Consider the following 23,975-nt stretch of genomic DNA (forward strand, 5'->3'; position numbering starts at 1 on the left):
TTGCTTTTTAGAATGCTTATATTAAAGTGAACATTGATAGTTATGAAATCAAATGAGTTTTCAGTCCTTCTTTGGAAACCCAATTTAGTAAAAAGATTTTACTTTTTTAAGCTAAAATAATTTTTAGCCTCAGTGTTTGATATTTGAGGTTTTAAAAAACTGGCCTAAAAATCATCTGTGTGCTGGGCTAGCTGGTTTGGTGGCTGAACGCTCACAGAAAGCGAAGACCCTCTCAGACAGTTTGGTAGTTCCGTGTTACTTTTTGCGGTGGCTGCTGTCCTTACAAATAGGATAGCAGGTACGTCAACCTTTTTATTCCTTTCTGTTCCAGCTTGTAAATCAGCCTCAGAAACAAAGGTGATATCTCATGCTGTGCGGCAGCCTGTTTTTCTTCGCAGCATGTCAGCTCCTTCTGACCTGGAAATGATTGGTAATGAAGATCTGGAATTTACTAGAGCAAATCAGAGGTAAATGGCTAATAGCCAAGGTTGGATTCCCACATGTGGCTGAGCACATTCATCGAAACACATTCCTTGAGCGGGTTTTTTGTTTGGCCGTAGGCGGCGCCACGTGACCAGCCACCGCAGCAGCTCCTTTACTCTCCTGCAGTCATTGGCCATCGAGGACAGCAGGGACAAGCCCACCTACAGTGTGCTGCTGGGGCAGCTGTTTGCTTTCATCGGCACCAACCCTGACCAAGCGGTACGTCATGTTTTGCCAATTACAGATGCGTAGCAGCGAACACATGAGGTTCCTGTGACAGCAGGAGTCAGGTGTGCTTCCTTCTCATGATTTCAGGTGTCCAGCAGCAGCTTTCTCTTGGCCGCGCAGACAAGGTGGCGGCGGGGAAACACTCGCAAGCAGGCCCTGGTGCACATGCGGGAATTGCTGACGGCTGCCGTGCGAGTCGGGGGGGTGACGCACCTCGTGGGTCCGGTGACCATGGTCCTTCAGGGAGGCCCCAGGTCAGTTGTTTCTGTTAGTTTATACTGTCCTGTCTGGAATGGGCCAAAGTCATTCCAAAGATTATTCTTGGGGTCAAATCATAGACAGTGGTATTTGCTAATGTTTTCCCCTGAAATAATGTATTTTTATAAAACTGGTGCCTGATTTTTTTTAACTTTTTTTTTTGAGTAATAGTCATTTAACAATGTGTCAAGTTCCAGTGTAGAGCACAATTTTTCAGTTATAGATGAACATACATATATTCATTGTCACACATTATTTTTTCGCTGTGAGCTACCACAAGATCTTGTATATATTTCCCTGTGCTATACAGTATAATCTTGTTTATCTGTTTTACATTTTGGAATCCCAGTCTATCCCTTCCCACCCCCCCCGCCCCCTTGGCAACCACAAGTTTGTATTCTATGTCTGTGAGTCTGTTTCTGTTTTGTATTTATGTTTTTTCGTTTTTTTTAGATTCCACGTATGAGTGATCTCATATGGTATTTTTCTTTCTTTTTCTGGCTTACTTCACTTAGAATGACATTCTCCAGGAACATCCATGTTGCTGCAAATGGCGTTTTGTTGTCGGGTTTTATGGCTGAATAGTATTCTATTGTATAAATATACCACATCTTTATCCAGTCATCTGTTGATGGACATTTAGGCTGTTCCCATGTCTTGGCTATTGTAAATAGTGCTGCTGTGAACATTGGGGTGCAGGTGTCATTTTGAAGTAGAGTTCCTTCTAGATATATGCCCAGGAGCGGGATTCCTGGGTCATATGGTAAGTCTCTTCCTAGTCTTTTGAGGAATCTCCATACTGTTTTCCACAGTGGCTACACCAACTGGTACCTGATTTAATAAAAAAAAAATTCAACCATATATAACAGAAAGTAAGTCTCTTCACCTTCCTTCCCTTCCTAAATTGAACTCTGTTCATTAAGAGCTTGTTGTATCAACTGCACATACATAAATAGCCGTTTCATTCTCTTTGTACACATAGGGGTGTTTGTGTGTGATGTTTTTAAAAGTCTTTTCAGATTCTATTACAAATACCTTACTGTAGTCAGAGTTGTTTTACTCAATGTGTCTTGGATATCTCTATCTTTTCGTATTAATACATGTAGATTTGCTTTATAGCTTTTAAGAACTTCGTGGACTGCCATCTTATGGATGGCTGTATTTTACTTAACTCATTCCCTGTTGATGGACACATAGGTTCATTTGTTTGTTCTTTCTTTCTTTCTTTCTCTTTTTCACTCGTTCTCTCCTCCCTTTCCTCCATCCTCCCTTCTTTCTTTATTCCTGTTTTGTTTTGGTTTGCATTAACAGTAGTGCTGCAGTCAACATCCTTATATCTATATTTTTGTATACTTTTGTACTTATTTTTATTGGATCAAATTTCTAAAAACATAGTTGTAGATACTAACTTTGAAGAAGGGTTTATAACTTATTTGTGAGGAGTTACACTAGTTCCCTATTGGGCTTTAAAAATATTCAGATAGAAAAGATATTCTCTATAAGTATTGGGCTGGAGCTGCTGGAGGCTGCTTGGATCTCCTAACAACTCTGAGGAATTCTGACCAACAAGCAGAAGGCAGTGGCTGGAGGAAAAGGTGTTAAGGAAGAGCTAACGTGAATGTCTTGAGAAATTTCAATGTCAGTCAGGAGAGACCAGGTTATTCTTTCAAAACGACTCCAAAATCTCAGTGGCTTGAAAAACAAAATTTTAATTCTTGCTCATGTCCATCGCAGGTGCATCTTGGCTCATGGCAATCACAGAGAGCCCAGGACAGAGGAGGAGATCACCATCTCGGAAGCTGTCAGGCTCCTTGTCAAAGCTCTGGCTCATTCGCCAGACTTATGACATGCCCACCCACCCCCAGGGGTACCCAGAAGGCATTGTAACACTAATGACTACACAGCTTACTTCCAGCATATTTTCTCTGTAACACTGGCAGCATTATTCCTTTTTCCCTCATTACATTTCTCTCATGACATTGTTAATGTTATATGCCAGACATCTATAACATAGGCAGAAAATCCCAAAGTGTAAAATAAAAATCACCTGTAAATCCAGTATCTTACACTAAAACATTAATAGGTTTTATTTTATTTGTTCAGTCTTCATTCTAACCAGAGAGATCTCCTATCATGTTTCTAGTAGTCGTCTAGCACTGCATCAGATTCCTGAACCTTTATTAAGCCAATTCCCTGTTTTTAAACCTTAGGTTTAATTTATTTGTTTTTGCTATTACAAACAATATCATGTTGTATATCTCTGTAGATAAGTCAGATAGTTCCAGTTTTCAACTACTTTTAGTTGCTACTGAATCTGTCCCGGGCTGTGTTTTTACATTGGGAAAGTTATTTCATATCAACTGGACTCTCGTACTCTGCTAATAATTGGATTGTGAACGTGAAAAGGACACTGAGCTAATCTATCTGCGACTTGGTTTTCTCATTAGTACAATTGGATTTATAGTATTCTGCATGACGTGGGATATTATAGGCACGTCTCAAATAAATGGTTTCTTTATTGAATAAGTTTGGGAAATGTTGGATTCCATTCTTTTCTCCTAGAGATATGAAGAGCTTTGAACTTAAAAGGCTCTGAGTAGTGCTAGAATGAGGAGCCCTGCTTACCTTACCTGAGGATTTCCCAGACATCTCTTGAGAGTGAGCATTGTCTTTGAGGCACACTTAGAAATCCTGCCCGACAGCCTTCTGTGGTCCTGCAATTTGGGGAACACTGATCTCCAAGACGCCTTCAGTTCTGGATTCATCCAGACACTCCTGGGTTGCTCAGAAGAACTCCCCTGCTCTTTGGCTCACTATTGCTGTTCTTGACATGGTTCAGGAAGCCTGAGCTTTGGTTCTATTTCCTAGAATTGAAGAACTGACCTGTGGTGGGATGGTCGAGCAGGTCCAGGAAGCCTTTGGCGAGACCATGACCTCCGTTGTGTCTCTGTGTGCTCGTTACCCTATCGCATGTGCCAATAGCATCGGACTTTTGTGCACCATACCTTACACCAGGTAAGCAAGGAAAGGCTTTTCATTGTGTGTATGTTATACCACAAGGTAGTTGATTAAATGGGAATATTTTTTAATTAAAAAAATTGTATTTTTTGGTTTTGATTATCCAGTGACACTAATCACTCATTAAATGAGCTCATCTCCTAACAGACACCTAAAGTTACTATGTAAATTACTGATTGTTGAGTTCCTACATGATCAAAAGTGGATCCCCATTAGGGATTATATTACGTTGTCAAAATGGAGAGGTTTAAAGGAAAGAAAAATGTTCCTGGCAGATTACTTATATATTAGGCAAAGTTTTTGCATATGCACACTTATTTCTTCTCTTAGTTACTTGATTAATAGTTTGGAGATGTCAAGAACTCATGCAGTCATTCTTTGAATCCTCTTATGGTAAAATGTTTGTTTTTTTCTTTCTATTATTATGGTGACCTTGTGTTGATTCCTTCGAGTTTTACTTTGCTATTCAGTATGAACTAACCAGAACTTGAAGTTCATTATTTATGAAGGAAATCTCATTCTAAAAAATTTCTGTGTTCAACTTACACATGGTTGTATCCTAAGTTCTGTGTAGACACAGAACTCTACTGACATGTTTATGCCCCTTTGATAACCTGAATCTTAAGTGAGAAGTTCCTGAGGGCTGGTCAGTTACATTTCTTTTCTTGACCCTTTCTGCCTGGCCCAGGAGTGAGGAGAAGTGCCTGGTACGCAGTGGCCTTGTTCAGCTTATGGATCGACTGTGTAGCTTGAGCAGTCAGACCGAGTCCAGCTCCAGTGAGAAACAAACCAAGAAGCAGAAGGTGGCCACTATGGCCTGGGCAGCCTTCCAGGTGCTTGCCAACCGCTGCGTTGAATGGGAAAAAGAAGAAGGTAAGAAGCAGGATTCCTCTCTAACGCATCAGTTTCTTCCATCAATATGTTTATTAAGTATTTGTGCTGGATGGGAGAAAGAAAGGCTATATTAAATTACACAGTTAATTTACACAGTTTAATCAATTAATGATTTCCTGGGAGCCTCTTCATTGGCACTGTTCTGTGAAAACTTACAGCTACACTGGGCATTAAACAGCATCCTAACCTGGAAGACGTTATGCTAAGTGAAATAAGCCAGACACAGAAAGAAGGATACTGTAATGATCTCCCTTATGTGTGGAATCTGAAAAAGCCAAACTTCTAGAAGCAGAGAGTGGAACAGTGGTTGCCAGGGTTTGGGGTCAGAGGGAAATGGGGAGATGCTGTTCAAAGGGACAGGCTTTCAGTTATAAGATGAATAAGTTCTGGGGATCTAATGTACAGCATCGTGCTTGTAATTAATAATACTTTATTGTATTGTAAAAAAATCTTTTGTTCTCACCATGTACACACACACACACAGAATGCTAACTGTGTGAGGTGATGGATGTATTAACTAACTTGATTGCGGTAATCACTTCACAGTGTATCTGCATATTAAATTATTATGTTGTACAGCTTTTTAAAAAGTCACATTCTACAATCTGAATATATACAATTATATTTGCTAATCATGCCTCAGTAAAGCAGAAGCGGGCAGGGAGGGATGGTAAGCACTGAAAGGAGTACAGTAACCCCAGGAAATTGAAGGCATCTTTTATCTCCTGCCTGTCAGCATTGCTAACAGTGTCCAAATGAATATTTTTATGAAATGTTTTTTTCAGTTGCACTTTTGAGGTGCAATTTCCAAATTATATTTTTTAGTCAGCAATCCAATTTAAAAAGTAAACTTGAAGGGTAACATCTCCATAATATCCCAGGTATATAGCTTGTTTGTTTATCCATTCACTGTGCACTTTGTTGTCTTGAGAGCCAGCCATAAGATGAATGAGGCATTGTTCCTCCCCTGAAAATTATGGTCCAGTTGGGAAAGTAGACCAATGCCATGATCAAGGTGCCCACAAAGTGCTGTGGGAGCGTAGAGGTTCCCACAGACTGGCTGTGCTAGGAATCAGGCAAAGCTTCCCAAAGAAGGTGACATGGGAGTTCTTCTTAAAGGATGAAGAAGACTTCCCAAGCAGAATGAACAGTAAATAACAAATAATTTTTGTGGCTTTTACAAGAGATGCTTGAGGGAGGCTCTGGAACTTAACAGTGAAAATGGAAAGATCCAAAAAGGTCTTTCATTTTGTTGGAGAAGAGTTAAGGTGTGAGTTAAGAATCAAGATGTTCTCCAAATAAGAAACAGACTCACAGATATACAGAACAAACCACTGGTTATCAGTGGGGAGAGGGGAGGTGGCAGGGGCAAAACAGGGGTAGGGCCTTAAGAAGTACAAACTATTATCTATAAAATAAGCTACAAGGATATATTGTACAGCATAGGAAATATAGCCACTATTTTATAGCAACTGTAAATGGAGTATAACCTTTAAAAAATGTGGCTCACTATATTGTACACCTGTAACTTATGCTGTACATTGAAGCTGTGCTTCAATTAGAAAAAAAATCAAGATGTTTTCATTACAGTAAAATGATACTTCTCTGTCAATCAAAATATGTTCCTGGGTTTTGTGTGGATTAATTATATTCAATTTTAATTAAGAACAATGTCTTTCCCCAGCATTGAATCATTTTTCAAGTTACTATTACCTTTTTTATGTACAGTTGTTATCTAATGAGGAGATACTAATTGAATGGCTAAGAAATACTGAGCAGGTTAAAGAAGAATTGGGCAAGGGGAGAGCTTTAACGCAGGGAGGCCAAGGGGCAGGACTCGCCACACCTGCCGGCTCGCCGTGGTTTCCTGGAGTTTTCACTGTGCTTTGTCTTTCTTGAACTCTGAAGGCGGCTCCACAGAAGCTGTGCACTCAGGTCTGGCCCGTCAGGTGTCCAGCCTTCTCACGAACCATCTTGCCCGAGCGACCGAGTGCTGTGGCAACCAGGCTGCGGGGAATGATGCTCTGCAGGATGTCCTGAGTCTTCTCAATGACCTCTCGAGGTGCGGAAGGCCCGCTGGAGCTGGGGGGGGAGGTGCTTCTCTGAATGCTTGGGGTTCCTTTGGGTGGTGGTTGTCTTTCGAAACATCTAAATCACTGGGCCGTTCTGACATGCTCCTGCCTCAGGAGAGATAGAATAAAGTCATTGAAAAACAACATTCAGTCGCAAAATGTGAAAATTATTTAAGTGAAACCTACATCACAAAATAATATATTTGCTTCAATACTTTGCTGGCAACAGCTGCCAGACTTCTAAGTCAGTGCTGTTGAATTCAGTAACCAGAAATCTTTCTCCTCATTCTAGCAAGATTAAAGAGTGATCCATCAGGGCCTGTAATTAATTCACCTTCTCATGCTGTGTCTTAAAAAGAAGATATTCTGTGGAGGCTTAATCACGTGTGAGCTGTGAGGCTCACAAAAGCTTGTCCACTTCAGGCTACTTATTCTTTGGTTTCTGCCATGGCAGTTCCCAGTTGAGGCCAATACAACACTGTATTATCTCTTTAATCTTAAAGCACTCCTTAAAAACGAATAAAAGACTAAACTAAAAGCCTCCTCATTTGGGTTTCCACGTCTTGGTGCTCTGTGAATCGTGCTGAACTATAAGATCTCTATTAAGTTAAACATCAGGGATCAGAAAATATTTAAAAATCTTTTTAAGTATTATTGGTCAGTTATGAGCTTTCATCAGATGTTCACCAAAAAACCTTAATTCTTCTTCATAAAAACATATTTCTAAATCCATGTCTTCCTCATGAAATCTGAAATCAGCAGTTTGTTTAACCTCATTTAGGGAACTCTTGCTTCTGAATTTCTGTGGCTCAACATTCCCAGCGTTGTGTGCCTTGTCTTCCTCCCTTTCCAGGAGTCACATAGGAAAAGCCATCCTGAGCCAGCCAGCCTGTGTGTCCAAACTCCTCTCCCTGCTGCTTGACCAGCGCCCATCCCCAAAGCTGGTTCTTATCATTCTTCAGCTGTGCCGGGCGGCGCTCCCGCTCATGAGCGTGGAAGACTGTGGGAACGTGGAGCTCCCACCCTGGAGCTACTCCGTCCCCTCCCTGAACAGCGAGCAGGAGGATCCCAGCGACCCAGCGTCCAAGATTGCCTCCTTGCTCTTAGCAAAGCTGGCCGATTACGTGGTCCCAGGTGAGTAGCCTCCTGGATGGAGAAAGTCCCTGAGCCACTGTGCTCCCTGTGATAAAAGATAGAGAGGAGGGAGGAGGGGCAGAGCCAGCAAGAGGGAGGAAGAGAGATTCCCAAACCAGTGCTCTCCCTGTGCAAGGTTGCTGCGCAAACAACATGGTAGTTCTTCTGTTTGCTTAAAGGATGTCAGACAGTCCTTTCTCCAACTGCTTCCGAACCCGACACCACATTGACAAAAACCAGTCCCAAGAGTTCCTTAAAAGGAGATAAAGATCCTGGAGAAGAGAGTGAAGCAGTGGATGGCAAGCTCTCTATCTTTATCCACAAGCGGGAAGACCAGTCGTCCCACGAAGTTCTCCAGCCGTTACTCAGGTGATGCTTGTAGTAGCTGCACATCATCAGACGCTAGCCCCGTGGCAGGCACTGTGCTGAGTAAGCCCCTTACAGATCTCAGCGGCCTCAGCCCTCTTACCACCCCTGCGAGGTAGTCACTCTTATTCTCCCCCTGTTGTTACACATGGAGAAACAGGCAGAGCTGCAATGTGGACGCAGTCTCCCTGACCTCAGAACCAGGCTTTTAACCACAACTCTGCTGTCTCTCCAAAACCAACAGAGAGTGAAAGCCCCATTGAGAATGTATCATTTGTGTCCAGCGGAGAGTCTGCAGTGTGACTGGGGTCTGAGAAGGAATAATGCAGCTTCATTTTCAGTTACTGGCATCCTTCAGCCATTGGTAACTTTAGGGATACCACTGACTATGAGGTGAAGAAATGAACTATTTTAAACCTTTAATTTTTTAAAGTATGAATGGTATGATGGCTCAGAAAGGAAGTTAAAAGATAATTATTGCCCAAAGATTACAAACCTACAGGGCCCTGTAAGTGGAATTCAGGACAGCGGGAGGGCCTGCCACAACACACGAGGGAATTTAGAAGAGGTGTTGATGTCTCCGATGGGAGAGTCCTCTCTTCAGATGAGTGATTGGATGATGGTGTCATCTACACAATTGTGTCCCTTGTCTGCCCTCATGGCAGCTGAAAGCGCTAACCGGCATGGACCAAGCAGGGCCAGGGCAGGTCCGCACTTAGATGAGGAAACAGTCCTGGGCAATGCAGAATGTCATAGTACAAATTTGGTGACAGATTTTTTTGGAGAGCCAGGTTTAGGAGGCAAGGGGAGCTGAATTATTAGAAAGAAAGATCCACTCTTTCTTCTTACACCAAGGCACGAATCCAAGCTGTTAAAATCCCCTCCCCTAGGGATTTAGCTCACTTACCAAGGCCTCCTATGTGCCGGCCTCCTCTTTATTTTAGGTTCAGATGGTCACTTTGTTCAGCTCGTAAGTTTGTGTGTCATTTTCATGTCGGTTTTTAGTTATCATTATAACTCTAAAAATAGCTGTTGTTTTGATCCCTAAAAGTGCAGTAATTAAGCAATAATGAATCATTTCCTTTTGAAAAGTTGAGTCTCACTGTGGATTTGAAAAGTCTGTTGTGCATATAATGGACTATTAGCAGGTTGTGTCACGGCCTGCAGCCCCGCCGTGACCGTGCCTGTAAGATCGTTGCTTCTTTCTGCCTTCCCATTTTAGTAGCTCAGAAGGACGGCCCTTCCGACTTGGTACTGGTGCCAACATGGAGAAAGTGGTGAAAATGGACCGAGACATGACAAAGGTAACCCCAGTGTGGAGGAACCTGCTCTGACAAGACACACAAAGGACATTTGCCATGCTCCAGGTTTTCAGGAGGAATTTTTTTTTAATTTCAAGTTCCCACAAAGAGACAGAGTGAGAAAGTGAAGTCAGTGGCTTAACTGAGGCCATTTTCAAGAGAACTAGTCAAAATCAATTTAAGTTAAAGTTAAATCATTAAAGTTAAAAGGTAAAAAAGAGCTCTTGGTTTTGACTTAGGAATTTTCTTTTCTTTTTTTTTGAAACATTTTTTATTGATTTATAATCATTTTACAATGTTGTGTCAAATTCCAGTGTTCAGCACAATTTTTCAGTTATACATGAACATATATATATTCATTGTCACATTTTTTTCTCTGTGAGCTACCAAAAGATTTTGTGTATATTTCCCTGTGCTATACAGTATAATCTTGTTTATCTATTCTACAATTTTGAAATCCTGTCTTTCCCTTCCCACCCTCTGCCCCCTGACCTAGGAATTTTCTTAGCTCTGTTAAGGAAGATTTACAGCCTAAAAATACTTTAAAAGTGATCATAAGGTAAAAGGCTAAAAGAGTAATAATAATAGATAAGAAATAAAGACAAATAGCCCATAAAAGTATAAAAATATGCCAAGGCTCACAAATTACACAATAAATAGAGGAATGGAAACAATAGTAGTGTATCATTTTCACCTGTCACACTGATAAAGTTAAGAAAGACTAGTGATACCCATAACTGCCAAGGTGAGGGTAAACAGGCGTTTTCAAATACCCAGAGACAAGCCTGTTCTTCACAGTTCTGTTTGAAAAAACAAGAAAATAGAATATCCATGTGCCCATAAACAGAGACTTGTTAAAGAAACTGTTACATTCATCCAATGAAATACTGTACAACTATAAAAAATAATTAGGTGGATCTAGATAGATAGACATGGATATTCATGATATGATAGCAGATGAATGATATCAGTTGTCAAAATTCATGACGTCTTGAAAACTGATAAAAAGAAAGCAAAACTGTGTATAATGGGGAAACAAAACAAAACAAAACAAAAAACTGTGTGTAGTAGGACCTATGAGTGTGAATGTCAGAACCTGCATGGAAGAAATTCTAGAGGACTAACAATTATCTCTGAATAGTCAGGGTGCGGACAAGGGATGTTTGTGGAGATTTTACTTTCTACACATAATTTTTTAATATTTGAATTTATCAAAATGAGCCTGAGTTGCTTTGGCAGTTGGGGGAAATAGATTCTTAAAAGTATCAAGCTGAGTGAAAAAGAATATCATGAATGTCTTCTCACTGCCCCCCAGGGTGGCTGCTGTGAAGTGATCACAGAAGAGGCGGCCGCTGCTCTGCGGAAAGCAACCAAGTGGGCACAGTCGGGCCTCATCGTCAGCGTCGGGCCACCCGTGGAATCGGTCAACCCAGAGACTGTGAGTGGACTGTCCACAGGGGACAAAAAGAAAACGGCCCAAACCTCCATTTGCCGAGAGAGGAACTCTGAACTTGCCAGGTAGAACCTTTCACAGGAAAGAAGCTTACTTTGTAAAGGGCTCATTTTCAGGGTTTTGATTTTACATCCTCCCCTTGACCTCCTGGAAATGCGGGCTGAGGGCTCAAAATGCCCATAAGTTGTAGTTGTTGCTCTCAAAGTCGAGTTGGCGAGTGATGACCGTTCAGGTGGATCGAGGTTGTGAGGGACGAACACAGTGGCGCTCAGCGCTGAGTTGGATGTCTGTAGCCAGAGGGTCATCTTTTTGAGAAAAAGTCACCACCAGGAACATCAGCTGCAGTTTTTTTGAGCAGTGATAGTAAACTCTGGCCTTGCTGCCTTTACTTCTTCCAAGCGATGCTTGTCACCATCCCAACTGTACACAGAAGCTTCTTTCTAGTTGGAGAAAGGATGAATGAGGGTTGCCCCTGGGTGTTCATGTGAGGTGTTCTGTACCTGCTGGCCAGCGGCACAACCAACACAGTATCTCTCCTTTATCCTGATGTCTTATATACACTTAAAGTTTGAGGTCCATTGTTTCTAAGGCTTCTTCAGTTACCAAAAAGAATGGGAGTCACCGAAACCCACTTTTTCTGATTTAAATAGAAATGTTTCCGTATGATGCTAACCCTGGAGGCCATTTCTCTCCTGTCTTCACCGTCACTGGGCAATGACACTTTTCCCTGTTGACGCTTGCAGGACTGACCCTGTCCGACCTTTCATCAGTGGGCATGTGGCGAACAGCATGGCTGCCGAAGTGATCGCCTTGCTTCATAGCTTGCTGATGGCACCTGAGTCAAACGCTGCTCAGATATGGACCACGACAGCAGAGAAGGTTAGTACACAGTTACTGCTTAACTGAGGAAGCCAGACAGAAGTTAATGTTCTCTTCTAGCAAGGAACATTTTAATAAAGACAGATATCCCCCGGATTGGCCAGATAGACTCATTAACTGTGTTTCTCCTGAAGTTTGCTTTGATTTAGCAATTTCGACTCTGTTAACCTACATCTCCTGCCACTGCCAGTTTTGACTTCACAGAAGACAGAACAGTATTCTCAGGGAAAGAATGGTGCTCCTTGTTTCTCCTCCTTGCTTATGTGCACCTGGTACTGACATCAGAAAATCACACAGCCTCGCTTTACTGGATCTGTTAAGTGTGCTTACTGAGCCGTAAGGAGGCCCCTGTGTGATTTTCACTCCCTGAGTGCTCTGTCAGTGATTCATCTCTAAGTTTCATGAAAACTAGAGTTCAGTAATCAATTTCCCTTTTCCCACAGTCATTCTTCAAGTGAAAACCTTATAACCTGTCCTAAAGGTAATGGGGTTGAGGTGTAGGCAGTGTGATGTGATAGTTTTCCTTCAGATAAATTTTTGCTTCATTTTAGGGGTTTTTTCTAACAGTGTTTGATTATCCCATAGTTTGAGATTGTTATTTCCTGTTCTATCTAATTACATAAGGCAAATAGGACAAGAATGTTAGTGGGTACACCTGACAGTTATTTCACCCCTCCTATATCCGGAATTCTTTTAGTCCCTGGAACCCAGGCACTATTGAAAATACTGCATCACCGCTAGGATCACAACCACCAAAGCCTCAACTCCTGTTGCTTGGGCTGCTTCTTATATTTAGGTTTTGTCTCGTGCGCTGATGTACATTCCACAGCTGGGGAAATATGCAGAAAGCATTCTGGAAAATGGCAGCAGTAGTGGCCGAAAACTCGCCAAACTTCAGAGAATCGCCCGCCAGGCTGTCGCCGCACTGTGTGCACTTGGAGGCTTCAAAGAGACAATCAAGATAGGGTCTGAGGTTCAGGTAACCAGCCACCATTTTCCTAAGGCATCACTCTCCCCTGTATATAAGCCTCCACTGATTAACTGATCGGCTGTAAGACAAGTATCAGCCACCCAGCTGGACAGAAATCCTTGTTCTTTCGGGCTAAGAAACTCTTGAATTCCGGTCTACACTGTGCTACAGATTATTCAGATATTAGTACACTACTGTATAATGTTAACTGCAATACTTGTATCCTGCGGTGTCATTAATATTGGCAATATTTTAGAATTGGAAGTTTGAATTTATATTGTATTGTGATCACCTTGATATAAGGTTTAGGACCTGTTATTTTAACTCGTGTTCACAGCTTGGTGTCTGTTACAGTAAACTATCACTGTAATGCCGATAGTGACAGCTATAAATTTACTCTTCCCACTTGTCACGTCAGTAATTGCTTTCACCATCAGAGCTGGCAGGTAGGACTAATCCATCTGTGTCTCTAGGTTTTAGGTAGAGGAATATCAGGAAGCATCGGAGTGGTGGCTTCTATCAATGAACAGGAAGGTATAGCCACAGTCAGATTCCCACCCATAGACTGTAGAAAGACTTCGCAAGCATCAGACACATTGACTATTCCATTGTCTAGACTTTGTGTTCCAAGATCAGAGGTAAGGTGATTTTTAAATGCATCATAAAAATGTCACTGCAAATGGTAACTGTACTGTAATGATTAATAATGGACATACACATTATAAAAGCAAATACTTGGTTTTCTTAAATTTTACTTGTGATGTATATTTATAGATTGGGCATAATTGCTTAACAGTAACATTTGTGTGAAAATTTTCACCTAGATGTCAAAATTCATTTCTTTGGTTAGGAATATTCCACAGTGTATTTATTATATGTTTAATTGTTTTGGTCTAGTTTGCAATTTTCTGTATGTTGATTTGATTTTTTTTTTAATGAAATTTTGAGAATTAACTCCAGATAATAATAACACCCTCATTTCTTATAAACTAACTACTTGAATTTAACTTTTTGCCATGCCCCCCCGCCCACCGCCATCAGGCATTGCCTCTTCATAAACTGTCCATTACTGAGAAGGTAGTACAGGCAGTCCAGTCCATGTTGCTTCCTCAGGAGGGAAGTCTCTCTATTCATACCTCACTTCCTGCAACAGGAGATGGGTCAGCTCCTGTGATGGCAGTCGTTCGGCTCCTGGCTGAAATAAGGACAAGGTGAGCGCCCTCCAAAGATCCCCTAATGTGCTGAGGTGGTCAGGCCCCAGAGGCAGGGGTCCTTGGTGGGCCCCTCTGCTCTGGGCATAGTGGGTCCACGGCATGATGTTCATGCCAAGCTGAGTAACAGAAACTCGTCTCTTATGCTACATTCACTACAGTTTTTGTTGCATTCCCCAGTTTCTTCAATTTTGGGTGTGTTCCCCAATTTCTGCACTTGGAAATAAACTTTAGCTGTTTCACTAAGAAAATAACCACTCAGAATGTAATACAAAGTTCGGTAAAAGAACTTTGTTCTGTCACAGGAATTCATCTGCCACTTTGCTTTTTTTAAAGTGGTTCAGACCGCTCCACAGTGCACATACCTATATGGTCCATTACTTTCCAAACTGGTGAGGAAAAAAATTAGCCAATGTTCACCAGTATTGTGTTGGAAAGAAAAACAGTCTTTTCCTACAAATATGTTTATTTACCATTAAATAACAGCAACAGATTTCTCTTTTGATAATGAAATTTCTCGGAAAGTTCTAGTATTTTGAACCAGGTGAGAGAGATCATTGTACAGGTTTTCCAAGCGTTTGGATCCCTCTTGTTCCCAGGGCGTTACTACTGCCCACGGGGCACAGTTTAGGAAAAGCTGTTAAGAGATGATCCCGCTTCTCACCTGGCACTTGGTGTCTCCATTTAGAGAGATGGCCACCATCTCCCCTTTTCTGATTGCACACAATGTCAGCAGTTACTGTGTGGGAAAAGAGAGGTTAGTTATGTATTTTGAAACCAGTCCAGCTCAGAAAAAAAGCAAGAGGAATGGGGAGTTTGAACCTGGTTTAAATTAGGGGATGAAATTGATTGAAATGTTTTTCACAGTTGACTTTTTAGAGAATGACCATTGATGACTTTGAAATATTATAAATCTTTTAACATTAAGAGCATGCCTGGTCATGGCCCAGCTTTTAGAAGACAGCTTATTTTGTGAAGAGTTCATACAGCAGTGTCCAGCAGCTGTTGAAGTTCTTAACCTGGTAGCCCAGGAATGCAGTGCTGGTGAGTGCCTGTTGCTTTCCTTTTTACCCTGTTTTATTGAGTTTTATCAGCCCTCTGACAGTTTGATAATGGAATGTTAACTGTTTTCATATACACATCAAATAGCTGAACTCAAAACACAACACTTACCGCGATTTACTTTCATTTCAGATCTAGCAATGTAAACAAAAAGGTATATATTGATCTATATGCCAAATAGGAAATCAGCACTTTTCAGTTTAACTTCTGGACCATGTCAGTGTTTTCTTTTCCCCTTTCATATTAATTGCCTTTATTTCTCTATTAGAATTATTTATGAGCTATCCTTAGAGCTGCAGATATTTCTGACTATTGTCATTGGCTACATTTGAATTCAGAGTCAGGAGTTGGCACTAACATCCATCCTTGTGTGTGTGTTTATAGAAAAGTTCAAACAAATACAAAAATAGACTGTTTTTGTATAATGAACTCTCATGTTTCCATCATCGAGTTTCAACAGTTATCAACTCCTCACCAAGCCTGTTTCATCTAAGCTGCACCCTCCTGGATTATTTTTAAACAAAATTTTAGATACTCTGTTACTTTATCCATAAATATTTTCCTATGTCTCAAAAATAAGGACTCTTAAAATAACCACAATACCATTATCACATCAAAAGAATTAACAGTAATTGTTTAATATTAAATATCTAGTCAATGCTCAACTTTCTAATTTTCTCATAAAGTCATACTTGTTTTTACAATTGTTTGCTTGAATCAGGATCCAAATAAAGTTTGTCCATTGCAATTCATTGCTGTGTCTTTTAAATCTCCTGTAAAATATAGATTTCTCTCAGTATCTTTTTTTCCCTTGCAGCTTATTTGTTGAAAGGTTTCCCGCAGTCTAGATTTTGCCCTGTGGTGTCATTTAACATGTCCTTTTGTCCTTGAATTTCCTGTAACTTGGTAGTTTTCCTGAGTGTTTTTAAGTGAAAAATTTACCTTATGTCTCCAAGGATGTAATTGGACTCTAAATGTAATTGTTCACAGTTAGATTAGCATTTCTCCAATGCCTGAGTACTAGAATTTTCATAAACTGTAAGTAAGAAATGAATCTCTTTAACTTCCTTAATTGTTTTAGTTTTATCCTTTTTTTTTTTTTTGCTTTTGGTCATTTTTGTTATCTATATTATTTACTGTTTCTCATGCTGTTTGCTTTTTTTTAGTAACTCTCTGATCTCTTTTTTGACCTTAAATTTTTGTCCTTTTTTCACGTGGCAGTGATTTCTGTTGGTTTGTTTTTGTGTTTTAATTTGTCTTCATTCTATATCTGTTTTACTTCTCAAATATCCTTTCTTTAATAAGGGTGGTTCTGTGGAGCCAGCAACCATTAAAAAACCTCAGAGAATGGTTACCAGAGGGGAAAGAGAAGGAGGCATAAATTAGGAGTTTGGGATTAGCAGATACAAACTACTATAGACAAAATAGATAAACAAGGTCCTACTGTATAGCACAGGGAACTATATTCAGCATCTTAGGATAACCTGTAATGGGAAAGAATCTGAAAAAAAAAATGAATATGAAGAAAATATATATATATGTATGTATGTATTACTGAATCACTGTGCTGTGCTGTACACCAGAAACTAACACAACATTGTAAATCAACTATATTTCAAAAAAAAAAAAAGCCTCAGAGAGACCCCAAGAAAAGAGAACAAAAGAAAAGAAGCTTTCTTTCTAAGCTTCTTGGGTGACCTTACTTGTTACTAAATTATCTGCTCATAATTTACTTTTGTACTTGTGTGGTAGGTGGGTCCTTTGTTCCCTGACTCTGCTTTTTAATAGTCTTGGCTTGGGTTGCATCCTAAGACATATTTGACTGATTTTAGCAAGCATGTAACTTGCTGAATGAATCAATTGCTTTTCTGTAGGATTCTTTCTGGGTACCTTTTATACGTTTTATAGAATAAAGGGGTCATAAGATCTGTAAATTTAACTTTGGTACTTAATGTACAAAATAATTTAGAGCAACCCGTTTTAATAATAACCCACTCAACCCATTTTTCTTGTGGAAAAGAACTCTGTTGTAACAAAGAGTTGGAAAGAAATGTGTGGGAAAGTTCTTATTAATTGCTACAAAAGAGAAGACTATGAGCTTATACACAGCAATTTATATTCTAAAACAATGCCTATGTCAAGTTTAACAGTCCTTAATAACTCATTTATTAGATTACCAGAAAGAGCCCTGAGGTTCAAAGTACATATCCATGTTTGCTTATTCCCAAGTCATTTACCTGTATTCAAAATGAAAACAACTCTGCATCTGAATTACTTCATTACACAATAGTGGATTCTTACAGCCTATAAGGGAGTCATAGTCTGTGTTCAAAAGAAATACTGTTTAATAAATGACATTCAAAGTGGTGGGTAGAAGAGAAAGAGTACTTTGATTTTTTTTTCTAATGTATTAAGATTTCTTAAATTTCTTCTATGAAAGTGTCATAAAATTTATAGGCACTAATATATTGATTCTCTGAAATGAAAAAAAGGTCAATGAATTCCTTCTATTATTTTACTTCATCTGGGATAAATTAATCCTCAGACTTGGCCATTGTAATGTTAACTCACTCATACCTAAATTTTATAGCTGCTTAATCTGAGGAAAAGAGTGCCTAACTCCATTTGGTCTTCCCAGGAAGGGAGCACTACAGAGCTTTTTCCCATGAAGAAATATTCCCTAGAAGTTAACTGGATCTCTTGGTTGAAAGAGCATAGGAAACAAATTGTGAAACTGAAGAAAAGGCTTGTAGTAACCAAAAAAGTTCTCAACTTTATTTTATACTCTTGCAGAAGCCAGAATCTCTCAGATTCTCTGTTTCCTCTTCTCCTTCCTAAATGTACACACTCCCTGAGCCAGAGGTTCTCACACTTTGAAAGTTCATAAGAAACCCTGGGAAGCAAGTTTAAAATGCCTTCCGAGCTCCACCAAAAAGTCAGAAATCAAGGGTGGGCCTGGGCAGTTGTGACTCGAGTGGCCCTCACACCTCACTTGAAGAAACTGCTCTAAATTTTGCCCTGATCCTCCTTCTCTGCTTTATCTGCCCTCCCTCCTGCTTTCATGGCTTCTGCTGTGGGCAGTTCTTCTCTTGAGGTCCAGACCTGGTGTCTGTTTCTCGCAGAAGGACCAGACCCTGCCAGCCTCATGAATACACCACATCTGAAGCCAAAGTTATCATTTACTCTGGAGTCCGCTCTCCTTTCCAACTTCCCTGTTCTAATACTCAGACTGTTTTTGACACACAGGCACTGAGTCAAATATGACACTTCCTCTCTTGTGCTTTCAAATCCAATCAGTTGCCATATCTGAGTCTTCCTTTGAAATGCTCCTGAAATTTATCCCTTTCCTGTTCATCTCCAACTCCTTAAGTCGGGTGCTTTTTATCTCGTGTTTAGACGTCTGCATTATTCTCCAAACTTTTCCTTCTTGTGCTTTGTCTTTTCACGTTGTCATCACAGTCACCTTCCTGAAGGCCCATTCTGAGTGGCTGATTGTCAGGAGCATGGAGCTGTCACCAAGAGGCTGGCTTCCCTAAGCATGGTCACTAATGTGAGGTTGTCATTTATAGACTGGAATGAATTTACAGCCAGTTCTGGCGGGTTATTTGTTACTATGGCTAAAGTACAATCAGTCTTTTCTTTCTTGAATTTGAAGTCTAGGAGCTTTTTATTCTCACGCTAAATGCTGTGAAGTCTCCTCTTACAGTAAGCCTACCTCACAGCACATACCCCTCAACTCTGCCCAACAGACCCCGCTTCCTTCTGTTCCCTCCTTCTAAGAGTTGCTTTGCCTTTGTTATCTGGTATGATCCCACCCGTCTGCGTTGAAGTGTCTCCGTGACACTTGTTACTGGTTGATTGTACGGACACCTGCTACAGACGTTATTCACCATATCACCCAGCATTCTGTGTGTAAAGTCTCTCAGAATAATTTTGAAGTCATTTTAACAAAAATAATTGGGAAATGTTTTTTAAAAATGATTGGGCTCTTTATGACTAGTCAGCTTGCACTTACGTAATGGTCTCCACGAATCCTGTAACTGAATAGTTTCCCTCTTTGGCTTGGCTACTGGGAAGCACAGGTCTGGACTTATGTCCCCTACCCAGGCGTAGATAAAGGACACTGGACACACACCTAAAGGCCTGGCCTTACTCCCGGCTCGGCTCCACTTTGACTGTTTTATCTTTGCCTCATCTACCTGTCTAATCCATAACATTGGATTGTGTTAGGTGTCTAATCTACCTGTCTAATCCATAACGTTGGATTGTGTTAGGTGTCTAAGTGTCTGTAGATGCTAAGTATAAGTCAACAAGTCTTTCTGGCTACTATCCTAAGCAGATTCTGTGGTTACTCTTACTAGACTACATTTCATTCCTCCTAAGACATCTTTTTAAATTGAAATATAATTCCCGTACCCACAATCTACCATTTTAAAGTGTACATACAGTTCAGTGGATTTTAATATATTCACAGAGTTGTGCAACCATCACCACTATCTAATTCCAGAACATTTCTACCCCCAACCAAAAAAAAAAAATCTTCCATTTTCATTCTGTCTAACCCTCTCCCTCAGCCCCCGGCAATCATCAATCTACTTTCTGTCTCTGTGGATTGCCTGTTCTGGGCATTTTGTATGAATGGAATCATGCAGTATGTGGCCTTTTGTGTCTGGCTTCTTTCACTTAGCATGATGTTCTCAAGGTTCATCCATGTTGTAGCAGGTATCTTGTAGTTCATTACTTTTTATGGCTGAATACCATGCCATTGTATGGATAGACCACATTTTGTTTATCCGTTGATCAATTTATGAATACTTATGTTGTTTCTAATGTTTGGCTGTTTTGAGTAATGCTGCTGTAAACATTTGTATACAAGTTTTTGTGTAGACATAAGTTTTCTGCTGCATATATATAGGAGTGGAATTGCTGGGTCTTATAGCAGTTCTGTGTTTTAACTTGAGGAATCTGCTTTCTTTTTTGAGGAACAGTTTTCAAAAGTATCTGTACCATTGCAGCCATTATGGAAAACAATATGGAGAGTCCTCAAAAAGCTAAAAATAGACTTACCATATGATCCAGCAATCCCACTTCTGGGTATATATCCAGAGGGAACTCTAATTCGAAAAGATACATGCACCCCAGTGTTGATAGCAGCACTATATGCAATAGCCAAGACATGGAAACAACCTAAATGTCCATCAACAGATGACTGGATAAAAAAGCTGTGGTATATTTACACAATGGAATACTACTCAGCCATAGAAAGGAATAAAATAATGCCATTTGCAGCAACATGGACAGACCTAGAGATCGTCATTCTAAGTGAAGTAAGCCAGAAAGAGAAAGAAAAATACCATATGATATCACTCATATGTGGAATCTAAAAAGAAAGGGAAAAAAAAGGACTCTATGAACTCATTTACAAAACAGAAACAGACTCACAAACATAGTAAACAATCTTATGGTTACCGAGGAAAGAGGGTGGGAAGGGATAAATTTGGGAGTTTGAGATTTACAAATCTTAGCCACTATATATAAAAGTAGATAAAAAAGCAAGTTTCTTCTGTATAGCACAGGGAACTATGTTCAATATCTTGTAATAACCTTTAATGAAAAAAACTTGAAAACAAATATATGTATGTACATGCATTACTGGGACATTGTGCTGTATACCAGAAATTGACACATTGTAACTGACTGTACATCAATAAAAAATAAATAATAAATAAATTTTTTTTAAAAAAGTATCTGCACCATTTTACATTCCCACTAGCAACTTATGAGGGTCCCACTTACTCCATACCCCAGCCAAGACCAGTATTGTCTTTTGATTATAGCCTCTTAGTAGATGTGAACTGGTACCTCATCGTGGGTTTAATTTGCATTTTTCTAATGACTAATGATGAGCGTCTTTTCACGTATTATTAACCATTTGTACATCTTCTTTGAAGAAGTGTGTATTCAAATTTCCTGCCCATTTTTAACTAGGTTATTTGTCCTTTTTTGTTGAGTTGTAACAGCTCTTTATATATTCTAGATATACTTGTCAGATATGATTTGTGAATGTTCCCTCCCATTCTGTGGGTCATCTTTTCACTTTTTCAAGTGTCTGTGGAAACACAAAGGTCTTTTATTTTGATAAATCCAATTTATCTAATTTTCTTTCATTGCTTGTGCTTTGGGTATTATATCTTAGAAAACATTGCCTAATCTAGAGTCATGAATATTTACACCAATATTTTCTTCGAGGAGTTCTACAGTTTTAGCTATAGGGATTTTTTAGGTCTTTGATCCATTTTGCATTTTTGTGTATCATGTGAGGTACTCCTGAGATAGCTGATTCTAGACTGTCATAGACTACTCTCGTAGTGCCAAACCGGTGAAAATTTCCTTCCGTCTCTGTGGATTGAATTCCTGCCTTCTCTAAGATCTAACTTACTAATGCTGTCTGCACTGAGCCTTTCTGGATCCTGGAATGAAGACAGTGCTCACTCATCTGCACCTGTGTTTGTGCCTTACATCACATAATAACACACTCCAGTTTTGTTGTTCTTCATTGTGTATGTGTATACGTGTCTTATCTCTCCTCCCCGAGTGGGGGCTTCAGCTCGTATTCGCTTTGTATTGTCCAACATCTAGCGCTGTGCCTTGCTCATAGGAGGTGTTCAGCAGGCTTTAAGAACTCGGACTTTAAGAACTCAACTTAGATGATAGGAATTATCCCTTTCATTTATTAGATGATAAGAATATCTTTAATTTCTTGAGTGTTTGCCCTGTGCCAGGACTTGGCTAAAGGCTTTACTTGTATTATTTCATCTCCTCTTCACAACTACCCTGTGAGGCACAGGCCCTATTAGTACCCTCATATTGGAAGGGAGATGGTAAATATCGAGTCGTGGAGCCAGATTCTGAATCCCGGCAGCCCAGTGCCAGAGCCTTTGCCCTTGACCACATTGCTACGCTACTGAGCTACGCATAGTAGACAAAGATGTCTCACGGTGTTTGCTCTTTTGTTAAGAATCTGAATAATCTCTGTAAGCATCTTATTGCTCTGACCCTACTCCAGGAGAGTTGGAGCCCTCTCAGGGGTTGTAGGAATTGTTTTCACATATTTGATGTATCCCCTTCCAGGAGAGCGCCTGGCAGTTGTGGAGGTGCAGTGTGAAAGGCTGAGGATGCTCTATCGGGACTGTGCTCGGCCCCCGCCGCCTCCACTGCAGGCGGACCGGAGACAGGTGAGCCCTCTGCAATGCCCCACGCCTGCCACCTGTCTGTAGCGTGCAGCACTAAAGAGTTAAAAGAATGCCAAGCAGCACGTTAATGACATTTAGAGTGAGTGTTTGCAAAGTCATTGGAGGTGTATGCTCTGCAGTAACATGTTATCATTTTTGAATGTCGAAGCACATTGATTTGACATTCTGAATATTGAAAGATTATAGCAGAGGAGCAGAACTCACTAATTTATAAATAATTTCTATGTTATCTATAACAGAAAGAACAAGAAAGCTTTTTCAAAATTTTAGATCTATAGTTCATTTCATAATAAAGCGAAAGAGGCACTTTCTCAAAAGTGAAAGACAAATATCATATGATATCACTTATATGTGGAATCTAAAAAACACAACAAACTAGCGAATAAAACAAAAAAGAAGCAGACTCAATAAAAAGTCTCATTAGGGGGAAAAAAAGCAAAAGAGGCAAAAATGTTAAATTTTGATATATCTGTGAATGTTCTTAGCAGCACTACTCATAATAGCCAAAAAGTGGGAACAGCCTAAATGTCCATCAACTGATGAATGAATGCATAACATGGGACATAGTCATACAATGGAATGTTGAATAATATTCTGTTTAAGGCTGAACGCCTTACAAAGTAATGAAGTGGTAATACATGCCGTGCACAATGTGGATAAACCTTGAGATTATGCTAAGTGAAAGAAAGCCGGTCACAAAAGAGCACATACTGTATGATTCCATTTATAAGTAACGTCCAGAGCAGGCAAATCCATAGAGCCCGAAAGCAGGTAGGTGGTTGCCAGGGCCTCGAAGGAGGGGTGGGGATTGACTCCTGAGGGGTACAGCTTCTCTTAGGAGGTACAGAAATGTTCTAACATTAGATTGTGGTGATGAAAGCACAACTGCATGAATATACTAAAAACCACTGAATTGTATACTTTAAATGAGTGAATTGTATGTTCTATGAATTTTATTTCAGAAAATCTGTGTCTCTAGGTAAGAGTATACAGTTCTATAGGTTTGAAATTATTTCAAAATGAGAAAGTTAAAAATATATGAAAGAAGAAATGCCCCCTGAAAGCTCAGCGTCTCTGGTTGCCATTGTCAACGTGTTAATGATACATTACCTATAATCTTCCTAATTACAATTGGGTTTCTACTGTCCATGCTGTGTTTTGTGTCTAGCTTCCCTCCCTTCGTAGATGGTGAGCCCCTTTCCATGTCAATCGATAGCAACCTAGAGGCTAGTGTGTGCTTGTGCCTCGGTTTCCTCACTCAAGTTTTTATCGTTCACATCTGCATCGTCTTCAGTTGTCACCGTAACAGTGATCTAATGCATTTCCTTGGAGCTAATTGTTACATGCATCTTTCACTTCTTTTCTAGGGTAAAAAGTGAAATTGAGTGTTAAA

General features: G+C 40.0%; 1 protein-coding gene across 9 annotated transcripts in view; it reads left to right on the forward strand.

Moving 5' to 3' along the window:
* The window catches only part of HECTD4 (HECT domain E3 ubiquitin protein ligase 4), a 164,910-nt gene that overhangs the window by 96,079 nt on the left and 44,856 nt on the right, over positions 1–23,975 (forward strand). For all 9 annotated transcript variants that reach the window (XM_072953303.1, XM_031670055.2, XM_031670054.2 and 6 more), the window contains exons 30-45: positions 332–467; positions 561–702; positions 799–965; positions 3,838–3,984; positions 4,676–4,860; positions 6,790–6,943; positions 7,807–8,087; positions 8,267–8,456; positions 9,676–9,757; positions 11,070–11,272; positions 11,951–12,086; positions 12,883–13,065; positions 13,530–13,694; positions 14,098–14,267; positions 15,196–15,311; positions 22,461–22,564. In XM_072953303.1, the coding sequence (XP_072809404.1) occupies positions 332–467; positions 561–702; positions 799–965; positions 3,838–3,984; positions 4,676–4,860; positions 6,790–6,943; positions 7,807–8,087; positions 8,267–8,456; positions 9,676–9,757; positions 11,070–11,272; positions 11,951–12,086; positions 12,883–13,065; positions 13,530–13,694; positions 14,098–14,267; positions 15,196–15,311; positions 22,461–22,564 (2,561 nt within the window). The remainder of the gene's footprint in view (positions 1–331; positions 468–560; positions 703–798; positions 966–3,837; positions 3,985–4,675; positions 4,861–6,789; positions 6,944–7,806; positions 8,088–8,266; positions 8,457–9,675; positions 9,758–11,069; positions 11,273–11,950; positions 12,087–12,882; positions 13,066–13,529; positions 13,695–14,097; positions 14,268–15,195; positions 15,312–22,460; positions 22,565–23,975) is intronic.

The sequence above is a fragment of the Vicugna pacos genome, chromosome 32, assembly GCF_048564905.1.
Source record: "Vicugna pacos chromosome 32, VicPac4, whole genome shotgun sequence".
Classification (NCBI taxonomy): Eukaryota; Metazoa; Chordata; class Mammalia; order Artiodactyla; family Camelidae; genus Vicugna; species Vicugna pacos.